Genomic DNA, 24,516 nt, shown 5'->3' with positions numbered 1-24,516 from the left:
GTATACCGGCAGCCTTCACAATTACATCTTGTTAACCACTGTGTCCATTTTATTCCTTTCAGTGGTCACCCTGTGAGTGTAAGTACTGGAGTTTGTACTCCAGCCCAGTCCTTTCACACATTATCTGTGACCTGTAGCATGTCAGTGAGGGGGATCCCAGCAGTAGTAGTCTCACTAGTAGGAAGAATCAAAAATGTCCCCGTTTGCAGCCGCTTAAATGACCACTAGAAACAACAGTATTCTGGACTTTGGACAGGTAGGGCCCGAGTGGTATTTACTATGTCCAGGTCTAGGTTTATAGTCAAGTAACCCTAGGTAATCACCTAGATGGTACTGAAATTTGGGTGGCAAATTTTGCTACTAAAATAAAAAAAAATAAATTGTAATCTTTAAAAAACTGATTTAAAAACCTTGCTTAGAAATAAATAAAGTTTTATTTGAAAATTGAAGGGCCGCCTCCTTACATATTGTGTAAACATTGTGTGACACATTGCTGCCCCGTGTCTTTGACATGTTACGACTTTACATTTCCCATGAAACAAACTGTCACTTTATGCAGTGAATTATTTGCTACCTTAACCAACTTCATTCTTGAAAATAAGTTTAGTTTTCAGTCCGCTTTCAATCGTTGAAGTATAAATTTGTGTGCATACATGATGTTCATATACATGCTATCATAAATCATTGTATAAAACATTTTATTTATAAATTCATACTTCATTTTCCTTTCTCCATGATCTGTATATATCTATATTTAATAATAATTTGCGTGTGTGTGTGCCTTCAGAGATAAAGTATAAGGTGCTGGATTGATTCTTGCCTAAGGGTGCCAAAAACCGAAGTGCCTGACTTCATGAGATCTCAAAACTCATCTCTTTTGTACCCTTTTCCATCCCAAGGTCCTGACACTTTTGCAAGTCTTTCACCACCTGCTATTTCTTGTCTCCCTTTTTTTCACAGTTCCTGAGCTGCTCAGTGGGCATGGGGTTGGAGTCCAGCTCGGAGTGTGTGGAGTTTGCATGTTTCTCTCCGTCTTTGAACTCCCCAGACACGCAAGGAAGAAAGCATTGGCAAACCACTTTCATTCCTCCCATGCCTTGGAAACCACATGAGCGGTTGCACTGAATCGGACTCGACTCCATGGCACATCTGTCCACCCATCAGGCCACTTGTACAGGTAGCTGCTGAAATATGTGATCTTTGACAATGGGTGTGTCAAACAATCTGTGCTTCAGTAGTCATGTGTATGTAAATAAGTCCCCTGTTTGTCGGTAAAATGCTCTTTTGTTTACTCTGATTTGTCCACTGCTTTGTAGAAAAGTGTCTGCCTAATGCATAAATATAAATGTAAAATTGGAGGGAGGGATGGCATTCAGGAAAGGGGGTAATTCTAAAACTATTTCCTGTGCTTTCAGGGGCAGTGGGTAGAGCAGCAGTTAAGGAAATAGAATTTCAGCCAAAAGACCCAGGGGTTCAAGTCTCTTTCCCTGCTACTGCTGCAGCACCCTTGAGCAAAGTACTTACCCTGAACTGCTCCAAAATGTCCAGCTATGTTCGCTGGTGGAAAAGTGCAAGTTGCACTGACCAAAACCATTGGCTGAACTAGTTAACAATTTTGCACTGCAGTGGTTTTTAGTGTGTCTTTGGTTTCATTATAAAAAAAAAATCCAAACAAGACAATCCTGGATTTACAGTGCTTAACAATAAACTTTTTGAACATGTTTTTGTTCATTTTTAGTCCAGTTGAGTCATCCCAATTTTGTATTGGACTCTGCTTTCTCCAGTGCCCCCATGTTTGCCCTGAGCACATTGTGTCACATCCACTAGCATTATCTTTCTTTCTTTACACATTTCACACTAAGGAGTACACATGCACAGTGCAGGGGGGGACCTTCATGAGGTGGACACATGGTCTATCTGTCAGATATGTAGGAAGTGTTTTTTCAGCATGCCAAATGATGTTTTAGCCCTGTGGCACAACTGGTCAAAACAGGCAGAAAAACAACTCTTGTTGACAGACTCCCCTCTAAAATAATATTCTCTACAGAATTAAACCTTTCCACATCACTTCCCACTCAGGCCATTAAAAATGGTGAATGAAAAGCCTCATGTTCTTTAATAACTTGAGCTGTATTTAAATTCAAGTAAGTGGAAGATTTGGAATTAATCATAGCCTTAACTTTTTAATCATGTCACTTATCCAGGATTACATTAATCTAACAGTTCTGCCGCCTGACAAGTGTCAGTAACCTCTGCAGCATCTAATGTGATGACTGGTCAGTCATTAAATTAGTCACACACATTTCAACCACAAGCTATTCTCTAGGATTCCTTCCTGGTATCACTGCACAACTGAATGTGGGAGATTTAAATAACACTGAATAGAGAGAACCAGGCTGAGCATGGGGTTTGGGGTACTGTGATATACTGTATCTAGACCACAGTTGAGACATGTTCACACAGTACCATTTCAGCCCAGGTTTAGCCGCCAACATTATTCTTCACTGACTGGAATATTTCACTACTCTATTCAACATTTTCACCACCTGTTTCAGTCTGGGATCAGAGTGACTATTGTATGGAATTTTCACACAGAGACCATGGTAGCATGATAATAGGTATAGTAACCATTCAGAATAAAAATATTATGCCTTCATAAGTGGGTAATAATAGGCAATAAAGTTGAACTGGTTGTTAGCTGCTTATTGTGTGCTTTTTCTTTCTTTTTATATTAGGAGAGTAGCAGCATTGCAGCAGCAACAAAAAAAAATGCAGGGGTTATCACTTCCATAAAGAACCATCCTGATCTCATGAGGAAAATGCAAACTATTTATGGTTTTCACTTCTTGAAAACATACGGTGTTTATGGGTGCAATGGCAAGTTCTGTAAAACCTATTTAATATTACATTTTTAAAAATACCTAGAAATACTGAGTCCATAAACTAGGATATATAAAAAGTGTTTGATGGCCATAAATCAACAAAGGTTTTGTGCTTTGTGAGTACCTGAGGCTGCAAATACAATGTTAACTTTGTTTAGGTTGCCATGGCAACTCTCAAGCTATTATTTGTGATGACCCATGGAGTGAATCTGACCCTGTTCAATACACACTTCAATTTTCTGTCAAGAAGATCAACCTGAAGTTGAAAATCTTGTCCTGGGTTGAAAATATCAGTGTTAAAATGCTCATCTACTCATGGCAGCCTCAGATAGGACTGAAACTACTTGTAGAAATCTTTGATCATCTCTTTCTTAACCACCTCTAATTGCTGACTGTCCCCATCTCTAGTCAGCTCAGACTTTGAGCCCTCCCCTTCTGTCCTCATTAACTTTTCTGTGTTGTTGGAAACAGAAAGCATTTTTGTATAATGCATTAATCATATTTTTGTCACATGGCAAAAAAGGCTTTGATTTTGCTGTAAGTGGAGAAATATTAGTATTGAAAAAGCCAACATCAGTTACTGTTTGAATTCTTTATTTCAGCATTTTATATGCCTTCTTAAATAGACAATTCACATTTAAAACCTATGGTTTTTCTGGCATTGTGTTAAACCAGTATAATCAGCTATATAGGGATAGGTAGACTGCATTTAATTTTTCATATGGGGCATTTCCTCATGCCTCTGTAGGTCCCACTTTCCCAGTCCCAAAAGTGATTTATTCCAGTGCAGTGCAGTGTGCAGAAGGGAATGCTGAGGGAGCAGAGGACCTTGGAGAAAGAGAGAAGTGTCAGACTGAAGTCACTCTCACATTGCCTAGTCCATCAATTGTGAACCTGGATCACTGAGAACCACGAGACAGATCAGTTAAATATATGTTTACTGCTCACATCAGATGTAGCCAGTGGTTCCCAAACTGTTTTGGTGGTGACCCAGAGTACAGCTTTATCCTGACCTGGTGACCTGAAATGCTGCTCCATGCAGTATCACTGACCGATCACTTCCATACGCTGTGTTTATCCATTCAGTTTAATCGAATTGTTACCAACGCATAATGATTTTAAAAGAGTTTTGAACTGAACAGGATGAAAAAAATTTACATGAAAATGACTGTCTCGCAATCAGGGACTTTCTGGGTTTACCACGGTACTGTTTAATTTTGTGGGTGAGCTCCGCCGTTTGCTAAAATTATAGACTCATCTATAACATCGCTCTCCTATAAGAACGCTGCTCAACAATAGGCTCCGCACTGAACGAACTTGAACATTATAATATTAAGCGCATATAGATGCTATATTACCCAAAGTTATTCCTTTTTACTTTAATTACTACTTTGGTAATCCTTCATATTGTGCCAGTGGAGTCATCCCCTTATAATACTGTAATATTTTTTTTGAGACAATCTCGCAACCCTCAGGAACACCCGCATCACTTCATCGAAGTCGTAGTCATAGGTTCCTGAACCATTGATTTACTTTCTACCTGGAGCCTGAACTTGCTGTGTTTTAGAGACATGCATCTGAAAAATCCCAGTATCACATGTGTGAGAAGTGATATTTAGACTGTATATAGTGACCATCTTTGGGTGCCCTGTTTTGTATCTGCATTTCAGTTGCTGCATCCTTTAAAGAGGGTCCATCTAAAGTGGAAACTTACATCTCCAAGGTGGTGTCCTTCCTCGTCAGGATGCTTCACCCGCAGTCTTCAGACAGGCCTGGAAGGCCTCCATCAGCTCTTTGCATGCTTCCTCCCCATTCTCCTTTATGCTGGTGGTGGGGGAGAGCAGAGCAGACGGGGGTTAACGTGGCACTGCCCACTCAGTGGGATAACGGTGAGTCCAGAGTATTCATTAAGACGGAATGCTCAACACGCATGCACTGACCGGCCCTGCCACCGGGGCAGCAAGGGGGAGATTATTCCTGGCAGAGTGCAGCCAAAACACAGCGCCAGAACCTGACACAACACATTAGAGTGATGGAATCGAGGCATAGAGAGAGAAAGACAGGAGGGAGTTTGAAAAAAAGAGGCACTGGGGACTGGAATACGCTCTCTTTGCTCACTTTGGTCAATGACAACGGCAAGCAGGACACCGTGTGCACCAGCAGCGCTCGGTTGCGTAAACCCTGTGTGCTTCTGACCGTTGGTGCGTTCACATCTCCGTCGCTCTCCTTCGTCACTCCTGACGTAATCGCACAGCTGTCTGTGTCAGACTAAAGCGGTTTATGGATCTCTGTGCTGTGGGGGAAGGTGGGGTGGCGGGGCGGCGGGGCAAACACGGGTTTGTGGCACGCAAACACAAACTGGGTGTTGCTCATTAACTCTGATGCAAGGGACTGAGGGAGTGCAAACGGCACCAGTGGAATTTTCTCTGGGGCTACTGGTGTGTCTGAGCAGCTCCTTTCCACAGTGCACTGGGACACTTTCTGTCATATATATATACAGTATGTGTGTGTTTGTGTGTATGAGTGTGTGTAAAACTACATTTATATATTATATTAAAGGAATATATAGCCAACATTTAAAATGCAGCATAGTTATATTCTGCATGCACTTGTATGGCAATACAAGCCTTTAACATTACAGCAAATTGGCTCAGTCTTAAGTTCTTGCTGAGTCATCAAGCCGTCTTCATAAACACTATAATGACTGCTGGGGTAAACGTCTCTTCTACTGTACAGAAATAATAAAAAGCGGCATACACACCTGTTTATGGCCTTTCCAAAAATTGCCTGCAATTCTGGGCATAAACTTTAGATATTTACTGCTAAACTTTCTCTCTTGCCTGGGAACACTCAGCCAAAATTTCTTCTCATCCGGGGCCAAAATACATTTTTGTATTGACCAGCTTTTGAAAGCAGAGACTGTATATTCATTACTCAAGACACAACTCTATGTTTGGTGCTATCTGGTTCAAATATATATGCAATGAAATTGTTCATACTTCATTCCGAGGAATTTAGTTTACAGAAAATCGCAATTGCCGTAGATCTCGTGGTAAAGAGTGCCGTTTTGTACATTATCAAGGACACCTGGTACAGGAAAGCTGCTTTGCACTGTGTGCAGCACCAGTGTGGATGAGCGCTGTGGCACACAAGGGTTAAGACACGGCTGGCATTTAATCTCAACACAGCTCGGGGGGGAGGCAGGAATGAATAGAAATCATAGACAGATGTGAAGAAAGAGTAGATGAAATGACAAATCGCTGCACACTATACTGCCTAAATACTGGATGTTCAAAGTGAAATATGAGTCAAACACTGAATGACTTGAAAAGGCCCATGTATGAAAACACGTAAAGCAGAGATCCTCTAGAGCCACAGCGTTTTTCAAACTGCTCCCATTCACTTTCATGATGAACGATGAGTGTCTCTTGTTTCCTTTTTTCAGAGTTCACAGTGACAGCGTATCTGCAGCATGTGGCCAACGGTACAAACAGTGAGTAGTACCTGCACTACTGGCACGTGGTAACATGATGCACAACATGGGACAGGTCGTAGCTTTCTGTATTTTACTTGTAAAGTCCTTTTACACAACTGTAAATTCATCAGTGCCGTCGGACCCACAGCCACGCGCACGACACCCACACCTGCTTCTGATCAAGGAGGCATGGTATAAAAGGTCTGGGACTCCACGCCTACTTGCGGAACCTCCTCTCGAGCAACCGCAACTCCTGCGTGCTTAGCACTGTCGACCCTCTCCTCTTCTTCGTTTCCTGGTTCCTGACTCTCGCAGTGTTTTCCTGACTACGTTCCTCGCCTCATCCAACGAAACGTCCGCTCATCGCCTCAACCACGCCTGTCCCCGACTACGCTTTTCGCCTGCGCTTTTGATTTGTTTGCAATGAACACACCCGCGATTGGGTTCACCTTAACAACTCCTCGGCTTCCCTTTTTCCGAGATGACAGGTGCACTTGTTTTCTAGAGCCACGAATGAGAAAAATTCCAGAGCTGGTCAGAAAGCCCCAGTACAGTACTAATAATGATGATGATCCACATGTGAAGACTGAAACAAGTAGAGTATCCAGTCATTTAAGGCAACGAACCAAGCAATCTATAAACTGAAACCACAGAGCAAAATTCTGTTTCATTTGTAGACAAGCCAGCTCATCACAAAACCTGGTCTTCACAGTCCTCCTTCATTTGTCCATGTGCAGATCTACATCCATAATTTGGAGGCCACTCCTTTGGCTTTTATGTTCCCACCAAGATTTAATGGCTTCCGTCACTTGAAGGCAACTTTGAGGGGGAAAAGTTTGAATTTTCTGCTGAAAAATGTAAATGCGTGATGCAAATAATGCACTTGCACGTAAGTGCACGTGACGTTACGTAAGGCGCTGGGGTTCTGCTGCTGGCATTGTCGTCTCATTGGCCGCCGTTTCCGCAGCCTTTTAGCAAAACCTCATTAAAGATCACGGTGCGAAGAATCAGCTGTCGTCCGCGGTGCTCTTCCAGCCCTGCAAATTAAGCAGAGTCGCCCTTAACGGGAAACATTGTCCACGACTGGGCATCACAGTACATTAGACCACGAAAAAGAGGGAGTTTAGGAGCAGAACTGATGTACCAATGGGCTCATGGACCGAAACTGGGACGCTCACATTCCCCCTGTGAAATCGGCCGTGCCGAAGAGCATTGTATTCGACTATAACCCCGGAAACTCCCCTCATCATTCTCATAACCGTCATATGTTCTTATCGGCACCTCTGTACCTCCTTGTGTCTTTTACAAGTGTAAGTCCATCCTCCGAAAATGCCGGTTTAAAATGGCAGATGGCCTCGATCGTCCATTTTAGAGTTTAGCCCCCTGCAGCCGCGCAAAGCTACACGAGAGCCCACCTTTTGCCATCAACCACAAAAATGGACACAGCTGTAACAACAACATCTGCAAACGGTCGCAATGGAGTCCACGGGGACCGGGTGCCAACAGGGGGCTGCCGAAGAGAGCGGTTTGAGCGCCGTCGAACCCTCGTCCCCTGATCACCTTAACGATGGAGGTCCCACTCACCATTTATCCAGATCTGCCTTGATGGCCTGACAGGCAGCAGGGACCGGGGTCTCGGTCGGGGCAGCGGCTGAGCTCTCCGAATCGGACATCTTTTGCTGCGCGCTGTGTGTCCGTGCAAAGCTTTTTGCGCGTGTGCAAACGTGGGGAAGAGGAGAGGGAGTTGGAGCGAGAGGCGGGCCGGCGGGAGGGAGAGGAGGGAGCGCGGGGAGCACCGCGTGTTTGTCAGAGTGCAAAAGAATGCGAGTGCTGTGTCACCGACTGCTTCAGGGTCGGAGCGTGCAGGCATGTGCACGTATGAGTGGGGATGAGCAGGGCGAGCCGCTGTGTACCTGACACGTGTCGGCGAGAACACTGAAAAAGGGGATCTTCCAGTGGAGCTCTCGACGACGAGCTGGCGTCTAACTCGACACAAACTGTGTCGTAACAGTGACCCCGTTGGAGTGGTGTGTCTCAAACCCGCGTTTGTGACATGGTCATGCCCATTTCTCAACATTTGAAGGCCCAAAGCAGTGTCCTACTTGACCACCCCCTCCCACCAGGCAATGAACACTTTTCATACATTTTGGTCAGTAAAATCTTTAAACAATAGCAGAAATTAATAGGAATTAATAAAAAAAACCTACCAAACAGTTAACTGTGACAAAATAAATAACAGAGATCCTTTGATCTTCTCGATATATACAATAAATAGGGATGCCTAAAATTCTTTCAGGTGTTTGAATAACAAAACTGTTGGAAACTGTTGCCCGAACCAGGCGCTGCGGGTCTTTTCCGCGCAAAAGCAACAGGGAGCGTTCCTGTATTGCGGGGGGGAAATACTCACCGGCGCTACCTGGTGGCTGCAGATCTCGAGGCAGACGCTTGTAGCGCTTCTTGCAAGAAAGGCCCCTGGACCGGGACATGTACATGTACAGAATACACTTGACTCATTTCTTCGGGCGACTCAGTGAAGCTGACATCCCACAAGCACCGCTACTGCTGCACTGAACTACTTCAAGGCACTGAAAAGTTCACTCAGCGGAGAAACTATTTGGCTTTCGGAACTCTCACATGAATTTTGTAAATGCACGCCATCCTGTGGCCACATCTGGAAACTGCACCGTTCACAGCAGAGGCTCTGCCCATAGATTGTTTCATTTCCACACATGAATGACTGACCCATCAAGAAGCACCACATGCCAGCAGGAGGCACAGTGGTTAGAGCTGCCTTATTGCACTGGCAAGAGCCAGGTTCAAATCCCACCTTCTGCTGGAGTTCCCTTGATCTGGGCACTAACCCTGAATTCACACCTTTACACTCACACACACACACAGTCTGATACCAGTTGTCCCAAGTGGGGTCATGGCAAGCTGGAGCCTAATCTGGCAGCACAGGGCACAAGGCTGGAGGGGGAGGGGACACACCCAAGACAGGACACCGGTCTGTTGCAAGGCACCCCAAGCAGAACTCAAACCCCAGACCCACCAGAGAGCAGGCACAGGCCAAACCCGCTGCGCCACCGCACCCACCATTGAAAACTGTCATGTGCCATCAACTTGGGTTCGAGTCTTGGTGACTTGATAGACCAATGAATTAAAAAGGGCTCGGTTTTGTGCTAGTCTGATGAGATCCTCGAGCGTCCGCCCTGTCATCATTGTAATCGCATCGATCCATCTCATTGGTGGTCTTCCTCTGCACCTTGTACCATTTAAAAACTTCCCTGTTGTAAATCTTTGTGAGCCGCTTCAGAGGAAAGCATCAGCTAAATGAATAATCGTAAATACCAGCTGGTGAACCTAGTGCAGGTGGCTTGTGATACCTGCTCAGCATTCAAGTGAGAGAAAGTGGAAAAAAGAGTGAAGATGCGGTATGGCTCTAATGTGGCGATATTTATATGGGTGCAATGTTGTACTATTTATCTTTATTGTTATTTGTGCATTCCCTGAACATTTTTATTTATATATATATATATATATATATATACACTATTATTGTGTATTATGGCACCATAACCTATGAGGGTTCTTTGATGAGCTGATTTTTAACTTTATTTGCTGTTTTGCACTTGTCTGTTGCAGGGTCATAGTGGTTTAGAGCCTGTCCCAGAAGCATAGTGCACATGCATAAAGGGCCATTTAGTGTCACAAGTTTGCCTGAAACCCATGCCTTTGGAATGTGGGAGAAAACCAGGGCATCTGAGACCCACACAAAAATAGGGTGAACATGCAAACTTAACAAAAACTGAGCCAGGTTTGAACAAGTGTCCAAACACACAGTCCGGGTACCGTGAAACACCAGTACTACAAAAGGCAAGCACCTGATGAAAACAGAAAAAATGGAAAAAAATAATACTAGAGTAATTGTGGGTTAATGCATTTCTCAAAGCCAAAGCTCCGGTGGCAGCATGAGGATTGTAACCAAGAACCATTAGAAGCCATTATCCCTGACTGCTGCTCTCTTCTTCACCACCTTGTTGTTCTTACTTTCACTTCTGATGCTATGAGTGTAAAATCTGGTGTTCCTCAAGGCTCAGTATTAGGTCCCCTGTTATTTCACACTTACACATTTCCTCAAGGTCACTTATTAAAATTACATGGCCTAAGCATTAATTTATATGCTGATGATACTCAAACCTACATCCATAGTAAACTTGACATTAAACTAGATATGTCAGCACTGTCCGAGTATAACTGATATTAATTCCTAGATTACTCAAAACTTCCCACATCTAAAATGTCATCAGATATTTATTCACTTATCACATGCTTTTCTCCAAAGCAACTTACAATGGGTACTCTGTCGTGTTACTAGCCCTTATTCATCATGGTGACTTACACTGCTAGATACACTACTTACAATGGGTCACTCATCCATACATCGGTGAAACACACTCTCTCTGTGACACTCACACACTATGGGTGAACCTGAACAGCATGTCTTTGGACTGTGGGAGGAAACCAAAAACACCCAGAGAAAACCCACACAGACACAAGGAGAACATGCAAACTCCACGCACACTTTTTCTCGCACCACCCAGGCGCTGTAAGACAGCAGCACTACTCGCTGTGCCACCATGCCCCCCACTTGCACAAAGTAAATGCTAGATCGATTTGCATTCGTTACACTGCTTATGCTTCAAACTAAATTTAAAAATCTAAGAACTGTACTTGGTCCTTTCTTCGAATTTGATAAACATGGGCAGAACATCGTCAAACCTGATTTGTCCCATGTTGTCGTTTTGCATTGCTGAGAAAGCGGTTAAATTTGTATTTACGAGCATTGAGTACTGTAAAGCTCTACTTACTGGGGTCTTCAAATCCACCTCAACGGAACTCTACTGCCTACTGTCACGCCCTCCACCTCCACGCAACAGGGAACACCTGCGACTGATCACGAGACGCGTACATAAAAGGGAGCTTGGAGCGTAGCAAGACGCAGAACCTTAGTTCAGCCTTACTACTCGCCTGCGTGGTGTATCTGCTCCCTTGTTCACCCCGTTCGCTGGTCTCCTTCTCCTTCTCCTTCTCCTTCTCCTTTTCCTTGTCCTCAAACCCTTCTCCTTTGTTCTATGCCTCCCTGAATTCCCTCGACCTACTGCCTGTCTTTACGGATTACGCCTTTCGGATTTTCCCTTTGCTTACGTTTGCGCCCCGGCGACCCCTGCCTGTTTTTTGATGACGAGTTTTGGATTTCCCTTTAATAAAACCATCCTGTGTTCCGCACTTGAATCCGACGTCTGCGTTCCGGGAGGATATCATGACAGTAGCAAGAATCCTGAGCAAGTCCCACACAAAAGATCACATTGCATTTGTTTTAGAATCCCTGCAATGGCTTCTGGAGAAGTTATGAGTTACCTTCAAAATCCTCAGGATTATCAATAAAACAATAGGTGATTTCACACTGCTGTACCTCCTGTGATCTTATCTCACCATAATGCTATCATTTACATTCGAATATAGAATTTTAAGCATGAATTAAACTACTTAAAACATGTTCCACTCTGAAAAAGTTCACAGGGAATTACCATCAATTAATTTTTCTTCTTTGGAATGGCATGGAATTTTAAATAAGTCAGAAAACAGGTGGGATAACATTATTCCTCTGAGTACTGTTCATAGTTTTGTTGTCTCTCCAAAACCTGACAAATCCTTGAGTCAAATGCCCACTGACTCAAACATGACTGAGAAATAACGCAAAACAATACATGTCATCTCAGCGTCATCGGAAGCTGACAGTTTTCTCATACAACATGGTGGTTGTAGAAGGTTATAAAGGGAAATATGTTGCAGAGAAACATCACAAATACATCCAAGCTGGCTGTAACGCATGTAAAAAAGAGCTTTTTTTCAAGCTCTTTGACAAAGAGGAGCTTCAGCACAAAACAGCAAGGTCAGTATGACCCTGGAAGGACCAGCATCTCACCTTCTCATCCTTCCTGTATTCCTGCACTCTTGAATTTACTGTGCTTTACGAGCAGCCACCGCAAGCGTGATCCATCTGGGTGGGCACCGCAAGTGAAAGAAAAAAAAAACATACTCATGAATTTACTCAAAGTCTCACAGGTTGTTTAATTTCCTACAGCTCACATTACTCTATATTCATGAAGGAGAAGATGTTGACAGTCATTATCATAGACAGATGGCCTCCTGGCCACTGGTTGCGGTTTCTTCCGCCGTTTCGGATGGGCTTGATATGGCGGGAGGGGAAGGAGGCGGAGAATCGTTTATTTTTAGAAAGGTTCGAGGCCCACAGGTAATGAAATTCGACCAGAATGTTGGGCGGACACAAAATGTACAATTGTTCTGCTGTGCGGATCTGTTTTCTCCCTGGGATACAGTGTCTGAGCAGCTTTGACACTTGCAAACGCATCGAACGAAAGCGCTGCGATCGATCATTCTCACTTTGCTCTGTCCATGTTTGTATAACAAATCGCTCGACTGGACGGAGATACGTTTGTGCAATTTTATTCTCGCTCAAAATGGAGGTTAAAGCGGTGAATCGTGATTCTGCAATGAAATAACTGTATTCTTCCGCCATCACCACTGCTGAAGTTACTGAAAGCGTTCTGAGACCTTATGATGATCTTGTAAAGTCCATAAGCTCATACATATGGTGGAAAAATACACATAAATATGTAGAGTAAATATGTTGAGATTTTACCATAGCTTTGTTTTAGTACTTTTTTTTTTCAGAGTTTGGTGAGGTGTTGGCTGTGCCTTTTAGAGGTACGAATCGATGTCGTAAACAGCGAATAGAAAACACTGGATTGAAGTTTATGGTTTCAATCAACATAATCTCACACCACATTACAGTACTTTGGAATATTTGTTATTTGGCAGAATAGATCACAAGGAAGAAGCCCAGCTGAAGCACCAAGAAACCATGATTCCATGAAAATGAAGCCCATTTTACTTTGCTTTCTACTCTCAAAACTGCAGACACAGAAAAACTTGGAGATGTAAAAGCCTATCATATTACGGCGGATTATATATTTTCCATGCACCTATTTACCATGCTGACAAAGCAAATGCCAGTTTATTTCCAATGTATGACACCACACAAAGAAGGGCTTGGTGTAAATAAGTTTGAAAAGAACAAATAGGCGACAAAATAACATTTCCTTGATGATGTTTCATTTTACAACAACTAACACACTGAAAGCTGATCGTTTCAATTACTCTCTGTACTCATGTCACCAGACAGTCTTACTCACTCCCTACCTTCGCTATTTTCATTTATGACGCCACATCAATGTTTCTCATTAGTTAAGTACAAGACGGAACTAGTTTGGAACCGTCCAAAGGAGACTAGTGGACCCTGTGAATATACAGATGGGAGAGCAGGGGACTATAAAAAGGCAGAGGAAAGCAGTAAATCCCTCGAAGTCGAGATAGACATAGAAGACACAACGTGGCAGAGATGCTCCGACGAGCCCAAGGAAGCAAACTGCTGTGGTCAGGTGAGAACGTCGTTGTGAGCGGTTGTGCGTCCCGGGTTGTTGGTGTGTTTTTGTCCTTTTCGTACTTCATCTTTTTGGTTAATCAGAACCGTTCACGCGCACAGGCATGAGTTCGGCGCCGCCGGTCGGAGTAGCCGAGTGGACCGATAGCTGCTTTCGCCGTAATGTCGAGAAATGGCGTGGCGTCAACAGCAGGCCTCACCCCTAGCGTCGATTTCACGAGTTCACTTTTGTCACCTGGATATTGCTGGTAACACCGAATGAGCGATTGAACTAACGTGTCATGTACGAAAACTTGAAGGGAGGGTAACACCGACTGTGTAGGAGTTGCGTTTATGTTTATTCATTTAGCAGAAGCTTTTCCCCAAAGCAACGTACATCTCAACATGTACATAGATAGTAGTGTAGTAGTTAGAGCTGCTGCCGTTGGACCCAAAGGTGGCAGGTTCAATCTCCAGCTGTTGTACCTTTAAACAAGGTACTTATGCTAAATTGCTCTGAAATTACTCAACTGTATAAATGGGTAAGTAATTATAACCTTAACATTGCAAGTTGCTTTAGAGAAAAACCAACTGGGGTCATGTGGGGTCATGATGAGCTGGAGCCTCTCCTGAAAAGAAAGGGTGCAATGCTGAAGGGGGGAAGGGAAACACCCCAGATGGGATTCCAGTTGATTGCAAGGCACCCCGAGCAGGATCTGAACACTCTGGAGAAAAGAATCAGCTAAATGAATAAATATAGATCTTGCAGGAAAATAGAATGAATGCATCACATCAGGGGGGCGCGGTGGTGCAGTGGGTTGGACCGGGTCCTGCTCTCCAATGGGTCTGGGGTTCGAGTCCCACTTGGGGTGCCTTGCGACGGACTGGCGTCCCGTCCTGGGTGTGTCCCCTTCCCCTCCGGCCTTGCGCCCTGTGTTGCTGGGTAGGCTCCGGTTCCCCGTGACCCCCTATGAGACAAGCGGTTCTGAAGATGTGTGTGTGTGTGTGTATCACATCAACATGTTAACTGGTGTGGTTCACACTGCTTTTCACTAAAATTAATCTGGATGTTTTCAAAGTGCTTGTTTTTAAAGCACCAAAGAGGAAATCGCTACTTGGTCTAGTGGTCAGAGTTGCTACCCTTAACTTGGGGCAGCTGGTAGAGGTTAGAGCTGCTGCATGTGGACCCAAAGGTCGCAGGTTTAATCCCCACTTCTGGCCGTAGTACCCTTGAGTAAGGTACTTACCCTAAAATCGCTCCAGTAAAATTACCCCGCTGGGTAAACGTACTCTGCTTTCACTTCCAAACTGAACTTGTTGCCCCAGGTGGGCTTGCCAGGTGACACCTCTCCACTCTGCTCTACAGCATTTTGCCTCAGCTTGGAAATAACTCTGTTTACACTCTTTCCCCAGCACTACGGTGGTGTTAAAAGACATCAGTCGTTCAGGTGTTCTCCCCCCCCCCCCCCGGTCTCTTTCTGCAGCAGTGCTGCTGTCCCTCTTTGTCCACTGCCACTGCGTTGACTTCGGGGACCTGATGGACAGAGCGGTTCAGCTGTCAGACAAAGTGCATTTTCTCAGCACCTCCCTGAAAAGTGACCTGGTCAGTGTGTGTGTGTGTGTGTGTGTGATGTGACGAATCCCCAAAGCACCAGCGTCGACGGACGAACAGCAGCGGAGTGACCAGAGTGTTCATTCCCCCCAGGATTATCATTTACCTGCGGTGGGAAAAAAGATCCCTCACCTGTCTCTGTGCCACACCTCACCCCTCAAAACGCCCATGGACAAGAACCAGGTGCTCAGCCTGTCGGTGAGTTAAATGGTCACAGAATTAATCGACACCGGTTATTTAACCTCCGAGTTGTGAATTATTTTAAGTCCAGTTTGTTTATTTTTAATCGCATTTGCTTCGCTGTTCTGAGGCGGCTGGTGGCGAAGTTTTTAGCGTTGCTTACTTTGGATCCGGCGGTCGCAGGTTCGAGTCCCACCTCCAGCTGTTGTACCCTCGAGCACGGTACTCACCCTAAATTGCTCTAGTAAAATTACCCCGCTGTATAAAGGGGCGAACAGTTGTAAGCTTGTAATAACTGTAACCTTAATGCTGTAAGTCGCTTTGGAGAAAAGCGTCAGCTAAATATGTAAATGTTCTGTTTGCTAAAATCTGTGCGGCGCAACGAGAAATGACCTGCATTGGTGCCGTTGGATGGCAGCGAACTCAGAGGGCACTGTTGGGGTGGGGGGTGCAGCTCCATAGATCAGTTCAGTCACTCTTCAGTGTTTTACTAATAAATGTGTTACTGCTGTATCCTAGACTTTTACAGAAACTACTCAGCAAATGGCTAAAGATGCGTTTATATTATAGTGCTTTTAAGGTGGAACACGTTCAATTCTTTCTGCCCTCGTCATCCCGCCTTACACTGCAACCCACCCTCCTCTGATCACCGCGCTGTGACTCCTAATGGAAGAACATGACACTCTCACACGTGTACATCTACATTTATTCACTTAGCATTTATTCACAAAGCAATTTCCAATGAACTCTATGTAGTGTTATCAGCCCACACACATTATTCACCGCGGTGACTTACACTGCTAGATACACTACTTACACTGGGTCACTCATCCATACATCAGTGGAACACACACACACTCTCTCTCTCTCTCACTCACACACTATGGGTGAACCTGAACAGCATGTCTTTGGAGTGTGGGAGGAAACCAGAGCACCCAGAGGAAACCCATGTAGACACAGACAGAACATGCAAACTCCACGCAGGCTGAGCAGGGATCGACTCCACGTTCTTTCGCACCACCCAGGCGCTGTGAGACAGCAGTGCTACTCGCTATGCCACCGTGACGCGTAACACAAAATCGATAAACAGGGAATTTTAGGTTAATCTTATCTTTATCCCATGTTTAGAACAGTACTTAACGTGTAAAAATCACAGCGTTAAGGTGTGTGAAGGTTTGAAGATTTTGCCGGATACTATGTTGAATATAAGTGCTGCTGTCAAATTAAACACTTTTAAAACACGTTGTAATTTTAATGCACTTCATTCCCGTTTTCCGCCCAGTGACTTCGGCGCTGAACACGACGCTGGACTCGGCCGGCGCTTTTCCCGTTTTCACCGTTCAGTCCGAAGGTGGCGTCACATTGCGTGTACAGAAACGACTGGGCCAAACAATTAAAGAAAGCGAAGAACCCGGAGGGAAGAGCGCGACCGATCCAAGGCCTTATCTCGATGGCGATTTTTGTTTAAAATAAAAGATTACGGGATTGACTTTGTGGTAGAGGTTATCTCGTGTTTACCCAGAACGTCTACGGCAAATTCGCCATTTAATTCGACAAACATCTGGTGTTAACTAAGCAAGCTGATCGCAGTTGTAGGATAATGAGAGCCGATAAGTGTAGATAAGCCATATGCGGTTATGACATTTCAGTGCTGCGTGCGCCCTCATTCGAACGCTATAATTAGTACAGTATCGGGCTGCCAGTTTGACAGTTGTAGGCTGTGCTGACAGACTGGTACTGTTGGCTCCGTGCTCTTCTCAGAATAACAGCGTGGCACAGGGTGTGGTGCTTAGATCTGCTGCTCTGCGCTGTAGGTCCTGAGGATTGAATCCCACCTCCTGCTCGTAGTAGGCGGCACGCTGGCACAGCGAGAAACGCTGCTCTCTCACAGCGCCTCGGGGGTGCGAGAGGATGTGGGTTCAACCCCCCGCTCAGTCTGGAATCAGGAGTCTGCATCTTCTCCCTGTGTCTGTGCGGGTTTGCTCCGGGTGCTCTGGTTTCCTCCCACGCTCCCAAGACATGCTGTTTAGGTTCACCCATAGTGTGTGACTGACAGTGTGTGTGTGTTTCACTGATGTATAGATGAGTGATCCATTATAAGTAGTGTATCTAGCAGTGTAAGTCACCATGGTGAATAAGGTGTGTGGGCTGGTAACACTACATAGAGTTCATTGGGAGTCACTTTGGAGAATAAGTGTCTGCTAAATAAATAAATGTAAATGTAGTACCCTTGAGCAGAGTACCTACCCTCAACTGGTACAGTAAAGATGACCAGGTGTATCTAAACATCCTGAGCGTACCATTACTGCACCTCACTTTAACCCCTTTATACAATGTTAAAGGCTTCATTTATAAACAGTCTAAAAGCTTTTTCCAGTTCAAGAGCAAAAACACTCATAGCTCACACAGCTGTGTGTCAGGGTGCTACGTAGCAAATTTCCCATTCTCTCCGCACTGGAACTACAGTCGGTCACCGCAAGGCAACGGAGTTCCGTCATTGCAGTTCCGCTGACGTCCAACCGCCGTAAGTCTGAGCGCCATAGGGACACGCAGGACAGTCTTGCGCTGGACATAAGTAGACAGGACAAGACAGGGGTTCCCTGCTGAGCCTCACCGTTGTGGTTACGGCTGAAGATGTACGAATAACCCCATTCCCCCTGCTTTGGCACCAGGAGTCGGAGCTGCTGTCCCTCGTTCAGTCCCTCCTTCTGTCCTGGACGGACGCCCTGCTCCTTCTCTCCTCCGAGGCCTCCTCCCTCCCCCACCCGTCCACCAGCACCATCCAAGTCAAGGCCAAGCAGCTGCGGGAGAATTCCGACACCCTGGGCACCGGACTCAGCCGGCTCGCGCACAAGGTGCTCGTCCTTCTCGGCCTCCCACTTACGCTTCTGTTCCCATACGCGGGTGTGGAATTCAGTGTCTTTCCCCTGCCGGTTGGTTTTGCCTTAATGAGCGAACGCCGCTGCAAATCTGTCCTCCTTTCATTATTGCGGACGATCTACACCTGGTCATTTTAATTTTTACAGGTTGTATGCACACATTTTTAAAACGTGTCTGCTTTACTGATCCATTCTTATGGAGGTGGAATTTTCCTCTCACAATGTTGTACCAGGAAGTGCAAGGCAGTGCCTCTAACCACTACGCCACCTGCTGTATGACCGTTTCTTAGCATTTAGTCACTTTATGGGAACGTGCACTTTTTCTTTTCATCTCGAAACCTGGTGGTGTGCGAGCATTTCCTTGGCCGCTGCAGCTCTGCTTGTGTACAATATTTAATGGTGAATGGGAGGGTGGTGTGTAAATGGCACTCTTTCTCTACTACAGATGGGCTCTTCTTCCAGCTCCTACATCCCTCTCCGATACACCGAGAACAGCCTCGGCGGCGACGACGACTCCCGGCTTGTCAACTTCCACTTCCTCTTGTCCTGTTTCCGGAGGGACTCGCACAAAATCGACAATTTCCTCAAAATCCTCCGCTGCAGAGCCAACAAGCAGAAACCAGACATGTGCTAATGGCACTGAACCGCCTCATAGCAGGACAGCGCACAGAACACGAGCACGAAATAGCAGAGAGATTCATGGCAGGAAGTTTATCAACTATTTAAACTTGCACAGCTCTAGTTTGCAAAACACAAGCAACTCTATTCCTATATGGGCTTTCCACACACTGTATTCTGCTGATCCCTGCTAAAACTGTTGATACTTTACACACTGAATGTACATTATTTCCATGTACAGACAGACATGGGAGCAGTATTTGTTTAGAAAAATGATTATTCAGTGCAACACCGGGTGCTCTATACTTTCTGGAAAATAAAGTTACCCATCTCTTCAGTATTGTATAACCTCATATATTTTAAAATCTCACTATGGTTTTTGTTTTCCATCCTTACACCAGCGTTAAATACCCTTACCATTGTTCCCATTCTGATTACAGTAACAGGAGACCACAGCTACAGCCAATGCTCAGAATACCTGGTATGTGCAGTTCAGCAAATAGACTTTACAGTAACAGGATGTGATGTGGCACAGGGTGATCCACTAGTGCCACCCTCAACCACATACAGCACTACAGAGTGTAGATTAGTCAAGGGGACAAGTAGATCAATCCAACATGGGAGGAGAAAAGGGCTGAGCCGTACCCAGCCTTGACAGTTGGAGCTTAGGGAATCAGTAGTGAGCTGTATATCGTTCTCATGAATTGAAATAGTAAGTGTAGTTAAAACTGTCTAAAGTCAACCAATTTTGGAAAAAAAAAAAAAAAAAAAAAAAAAAGCTTTATAGTGCTTAAAAAGGTTTTTTTTTTTTGTTTTAAAAAAAAAGAAAAAAAAGTCAGACTATGCCACCATGCTCATTAGACCCTCAAACGAAAACTTCCAGAGTGGAAGTGGCAACAGACCCAGCAACAACCCTCGTTCAGCTGCTCATGTACCAAAGCAGTTTAAGGGTCACATTTCCACCTGTGGAACCCAACCCTTCCTACCCTGTGTAGGTATCAACAGGTTCAACTTTATGGCAGCCAGGTACTACCAGTGTGTGTTCTGAACTTGCCCTTGCAAAGCAGAACTGGGGATAGGGGGGCGTTATATTGAAAGGCATGACATTTCATTCCAACATTCACTAGTGACAGAACAGAACACTTAAGATTCTACGTAGGGAGGGAGAGCAGTAGGTCAAGTATAAATAAACCAATATACCACAATGCTGTCTTAGGAATCCCGTTTCTTGATCTCTAAAGGACATGATTTCCCAATACAACACATTCCATGTAACTATTGCACAATATCTCCATGGTGTTCCATTCCAACAGTATCCCCACTTAGTCATGTTAAAAATAGCGAAATCCAAAGAAATACTTCACAAAAGTCAAACAGAATGTACAGTATTAAAAGTGCCCCTTTGGGCACACGTGAGGGCTGAGGCGACCTCTAACGCATCCTGTATTCGGCCGTTTTGGTGACCTCGCAGAGCTGACCCTTGAAGTCAATGTTCAACGTGAAGTCCAAGTCTCTCTGGAAGAAAAAGAAACATTCAGACTGAAAAGCAGGCCAAGAGTACAAACCAAGTATTTATTTCAAACAAAGAGGAGATGTCACAGCATTCCAAGGAATAATTTAGCAGAAAACTCACGTTGTTCTTGGCGTTAGGCCTCAGGCTCATGGTGCCAAATATCTCCTCTCCAGTCTTCACAGTCAGGTAGTCATCAAGGTAAAAAACAGTCTGTTTCCAATGTGTATAAGGAGACTCTGGGCCTGCAAGTAGTGGTGAATCACAGTAGTCACCAACTGAGGAGACAGACACACTTATGCAGCATGGTTAGAGGAATTTACATATGGCCCAAAAATTCTTACCAGTAGAGAATCCAGTCCTCTTGTGGCAGCATGTGAACTCAATGTTGAAGTAGGTAACTAGTGCGTGGACATAGTCATTTCTCTTGACTTGCAGACAGAAGGGAGATGAAAAGGACAAGTCGTCCAGTTTCACAGTGTACATATCCACCTCCTGAGAATTAGATACAGTATGTAAAAACAAGCCCAAGTTACTTGCTGCTAATTATCCCCTCCAGCTCAGTGGGCAACTGGACTTTTTTTTTTGCCCATTTGAAATGCATTCAGGTCTTAGACACCTGTCCGTTTCCTTTGTATTAGAGGAACAGCCATACAGCCTTGGGGATTTCATGCACATAAAGGGAAGGAAAAGACAGCTGCTGAAAACACTAACTGGGTCCAACAGGAAAACCCAAACTGTATTCATTGGCCATTTAAGATCCCATGGAGCAAATTACAACCATTTCTGCTGAGGATTGACTTGCATAACATGAAGATAAACCACAATGGACCACTCTGGGGTATACAGGACATCACTACAATAATTTACAGTTATAACATGGGGCATGGGAGTTCTGCAGGTCACACAGAACTTTTCCTTTTGTTACTAAATAAATGCTCATAATCCTGAGACTGACCTTTCTAAACATTAGAAGTGTTCAGGCTCAAGAAAACAGTAAGTAAAAGCTGACCTTGATAAGGCAGGAAGTGCTGACCAGCTGTTTGGGGTCCACTACATCCACCAAAGGCTCCTGAATAGCGACTTCCTTGATGCAGGACATGTCAAACCCATGCACGTTCTCCCACCCTGTAAGAAAGAGGCATTTTTAAATGTGTGAAGTGTCCAGTGACATACTATCTGCATTACACTCTGCACGTATCACAAAAGTAAAGCCGCTTAAGGGTAATTCTCACACTCAAGGTCCCAGGAAACATCCAAATTATTACTCACAATGGATTTTGTAGTCTTTGTACTGTCGGTCCTCAATAGCTGTGATGTACAATGTTGCTCTGTCTGGAAATATCAAGCCATTTGGTTTCTGGAAGAAGAGAGAATAGCGGAGAGATTATGCCAAAAACAAGCTCCAAGAGTCCTACAACTCCCACCCAAGCATGCTCTTACCAGCCATTTGTCACGTGCAAAGATTACTGTGTTCAACATGGACTCGTAGAACAAGCAGTAACCCATCCACTCCGAGATGATTATGTCCACTTTCTCCACAGGCAGCTCCACCTCCTCCACCTTGCCCTTGATGATGGTTATGACTGGAGAAGGAATATATGAAGGGAATAGTTATTAAAAACTCATTTTCTTATAAGTGCACCAGATTTACCTTCACGCATGGTTCACACTAACTTATACTGCTTACATGTTGGACAGCACAACTGATATTTTGTGAAGGGCTACAAAAGGTTTAAGGACACCAATCTGGGTACTTACTGTGATCGAGCTTGTTGGCCTTTACAATCTTGACAGCATAGTCAGATATGTTACTGCAGTCAATCTGCATTGAGGACAGAAAGTAAAGCAATGCATGCAACTTCAGCGCAGTTATGCTGCCACAGGGGTCAGTGCCAAAACGCAGCACAATGCAACAACTACGAGTGCACGTGGCAAGCAAAAGCTTCCACTTACTCCTATGACTTTCTTGGCTCCAGCCTTGGCGGCAAACATGCAGAGGATCCCCGTGCCACTTCCTACATCCAAAACCACCTTGTCTTTAAACAAGTGCTTGTTGTGAAACATCGAGTTCCGGTAGGTTAGAGTGCGGACTTCATCTTTCAGCATCTCCTGCACAGGGAAAGATGGTTACAGTGAGGGGACAGAACCCCAAAAAAACATGCAAGAGAAGCAGCAGCTTAGTTCACCAATCAAAAGCAGGACAGCTGGTAGCACAGCTGTTACCATTGATGCTGTTGGACCTGAAGGTCACAGGTTTGATCCCACCTCCAGCTGTTGTACCCTTGAGCAAGGTACTTACCCTCAGTTGCACCAGTAAATTTACCCAGCTGAATAAAAGGATAAATTGTAGGTAAAACCAACACAAGTCACTTTCAAGAGAAGCATCAGCTAAATAAGTAAGTAAAAGGTCAGCGTAAGATACGGCTCTAAGGGCAAAATGAAGGTACCTCGTGGATGCCAAAGTGGGCGTAGGAGTCAAAGTAGTAGTCCTTTGAGGTCATGTCCTCTGCGGAAGGCTTCCCAGCATTGTCCTCATGAGATACCTAAGAAAAAGAACGGTGCGTGAACAAATATTAAAGGATGAATCCGCAGGGAAGCCCTTAGGTGAGGAGCTCGGACCCACAGAGCTGCCCAATAGCGGACGATGGTGGATGAAACCCAAACGGAAGGCCATCATGCCGGCAAATCAGACCAAATACATTTCACCGGAGGGGAGGAAATCAAGATTTATGTTGAAAGAAATACTGTAACAAGCCCAGCCTCAGGCCGAAAGAATCAAGTTTCAACATTCAAGTCACATTTTCGCTCACAGCCTGGACCTGGTATAGCTCGCCAGTTTCTACAAGGCGAAGAAGCCCGTTTTCTCCATTCATTCATGCGCTACTAATGTAATGCAGGTTTCATTTCACCACATCGACGTAAATTAAAATTGTTATACTTCGTGTGCCACTAATCATTAACGACCGCGGTCCTAGGAAAGGAGGGGGGAGCGCGACCGAACCAAACCTGAAGAGCCATTTAGTTAAAGTTAAGGTTTTTGGACTTTAAGTTATGAACATCAGCGGAACCCCGGCGGTCCTTCCGCGTAGTAACGCGACACTACGCTCAAGTCTCGCGTTATTCGCCTTTCTAGCACGCGGAGGGAGCAGGAGGGGAGGGGTTGGGGGACTCGTGGCACGCGGTCGCGCGGGAGCACAAGAAAAGGCCTCGACGTGCGCACGTGCTCGTTGTAACGCGCGGCTAAAATACTGCGGCAAGTCGAGCAGAGCAGACCAAGTTTAAAATAAAAATAAATAAATAAATAAATAAATAAATAAAGGAGACCCCACGTTAACGGCCACTCCCGCGTAACGTTCTCCGCGCGGCATTTCTATTGGTAAAAGAACTTGAGTGAACAAAGAACGTCCAACGACATCATGTATGGTGATCAGTCGTAGAATCAATAAGCCGCCAATACTCACTTCGCATTTCATAAAATGTAGGTACTACGTGATTTTAAGCATTTTTCAAAATTCACAGCTTATCATGGCAACCCAGTTACACTGGTTATTCCAGGAAAAAAAAAAAAAAAAAAAAAAAAAAAAAAAAAAAAGACTTAAATGAATGGTTCTCCCCGAAATTCGAACGGACACCCACGTTTTAACTTATACCCAAACAGATTTTTCAAATTGTACTTTCAAATACATAGGAAACACACGGCAAAACACGCTGACTCTTTATGAACATGGTCAACACATTACTTCAAGGGAGTTTTCCTACTCACATCCATCCTGTCTGCAGTCTCCGCCATCTCTTCCCCAAGCCGAGAAAGCGAGGCCACTCTAGGCCTGACGCACTAAAGAAACGTCACTTC

General features: G+C 44.7%; 2 protein-coding genes and 1 long non-coding RNA gene across 3 annotated transcripts; 1 reads left to right on the top strand and 2 right to left on the bottom strand.

Moving 5' to 3' along the window:
- Positions 1 to 3,470: 3,470 nt before the first annotated feature.
- LOC108925145 (uncharacterized) lies at positions 3,471 to 8,256 on the bottom strand. Its single transcript, XR_001965384.2, has 3 exons — positions 7,942 to 8,256; positions 4,597 to 4,706; positions 3,471 to 3,710 (listed from the first exon to the last, which is right to left on the bottom strand). It is a non-coding gene; the product is annotated as an uncharacterized LOC108925145 (long non-coding RNA).
- Positions 8,257 to 13,840: 5,584 nt separating this feature from the next.
- LOC108925139 (prolactin-like) lies at positions 13,841 to 19,901 on the top strand. Its single transcript, XM_018736900.1, has 5 exons — positions 13,841 to 13,880; positions 15,346 to 15,464; positions 15,567 to 15,671; positions 18,326 to 18,508; positions 18,978 to 19,901. Exons 1-5 carry the CDS (start codon positions 13,841 to 13,843, stop codon positions 19,164 to 19,166), a joined length of 636 nt encoding a protein of 211 aa, XP_018592416.1. The 3' UTR covers positions 19,167 to 19,901.
- On the bottom strand, positions 19,457 to 24,516 carry LOC108925157 (protein arginine N-methyltransferase 1-like). Its single transcript, XM_018736929.2, has 10 exons — positions 24,427 to 24,516; positions 23,111 to 23,206; positions 22,617 to 22,772; positions 22,422 to 22,485; positions 22,104 to 22,246; positions 21,933 to 22,020; positions 21,673 to 21,788; positions 21,005 to 21,155; positions 20,784 to 20,905; positions 19,457 to 20,665 (listed from the first exon to the last, which is right to left on the bottom strand). Exons 1-10 carry the CDS (start codon positions 24,451 to 24,453, stop codon positions 20,582 to 20,584), a joined length of 1,047 nt encoding a protein of 348 aa, XP_018592445.1. The 5' UTR covers positions 24,454 to 24,516; the 3' UTR covers positions 19,457 to 20,581.

The sequence above is a fragment of the Scleropages formosus genome, chromosome 20 (assembly GCF_900964775.1).
Source record: "Scleropages formosus chromosome 20, fSclFor1.1, whole genome shotgun sequence".
Taxonomy (NCBI): domain Eukaryota; kingdom Metazoa; phylum Chordata; class Actinopteri; order Osteoglossiformes; family Osteoglossidae; genus Scleropages; species Scleropages formosus.
The sequence above is the reverse complement of the archived record's forward strand: the minus strand, read 5'-3'. Positions and strand labels throughout refer to the sequence as shown.

Coding starts and splice junctions, on each gene's coding strand:
- LOC108925139 (XM_018736900.1), top strand. CDS start 13,841: ATGCTCCGACGAGCCCAAGGAAGCAAACTGCTGTGGTCAG. Junction 15,465..15,566: donor CCTCCCTGAAAAGTGACCTG/GTCAGTGTGTGT, acceptor CATTCCCCCCAG/GATTATCATTTACCTGCGGT. Junction 18,509..18,977: donor TCAGCCGGCTCGCGCACAAG/GTGCTCGTCCTT, acceptor TCTCTACTACAG/ATGGGCTCTTCTTCCAGCTC.
- LOC108925157 (XM_018736929.2), bottom strand. CDS start 24,453: ATGGCGGAGACTGCAGACAGGATGGAT. Junction 22,486..22,616: donor GAGCCAAGAAAGTCATAGGA/GTAAGTGGAAGC, acceptor TCCTCAATGCAG/ATTGACTGCAGTAACATATC. Junction 20,666..20,783: donor GGCCTAACGCCAAGAACAAC/GTGAGTTTTCTG, acceptor TTTTTCTTCCAG/AGAGACTTGGACTTCACGTT.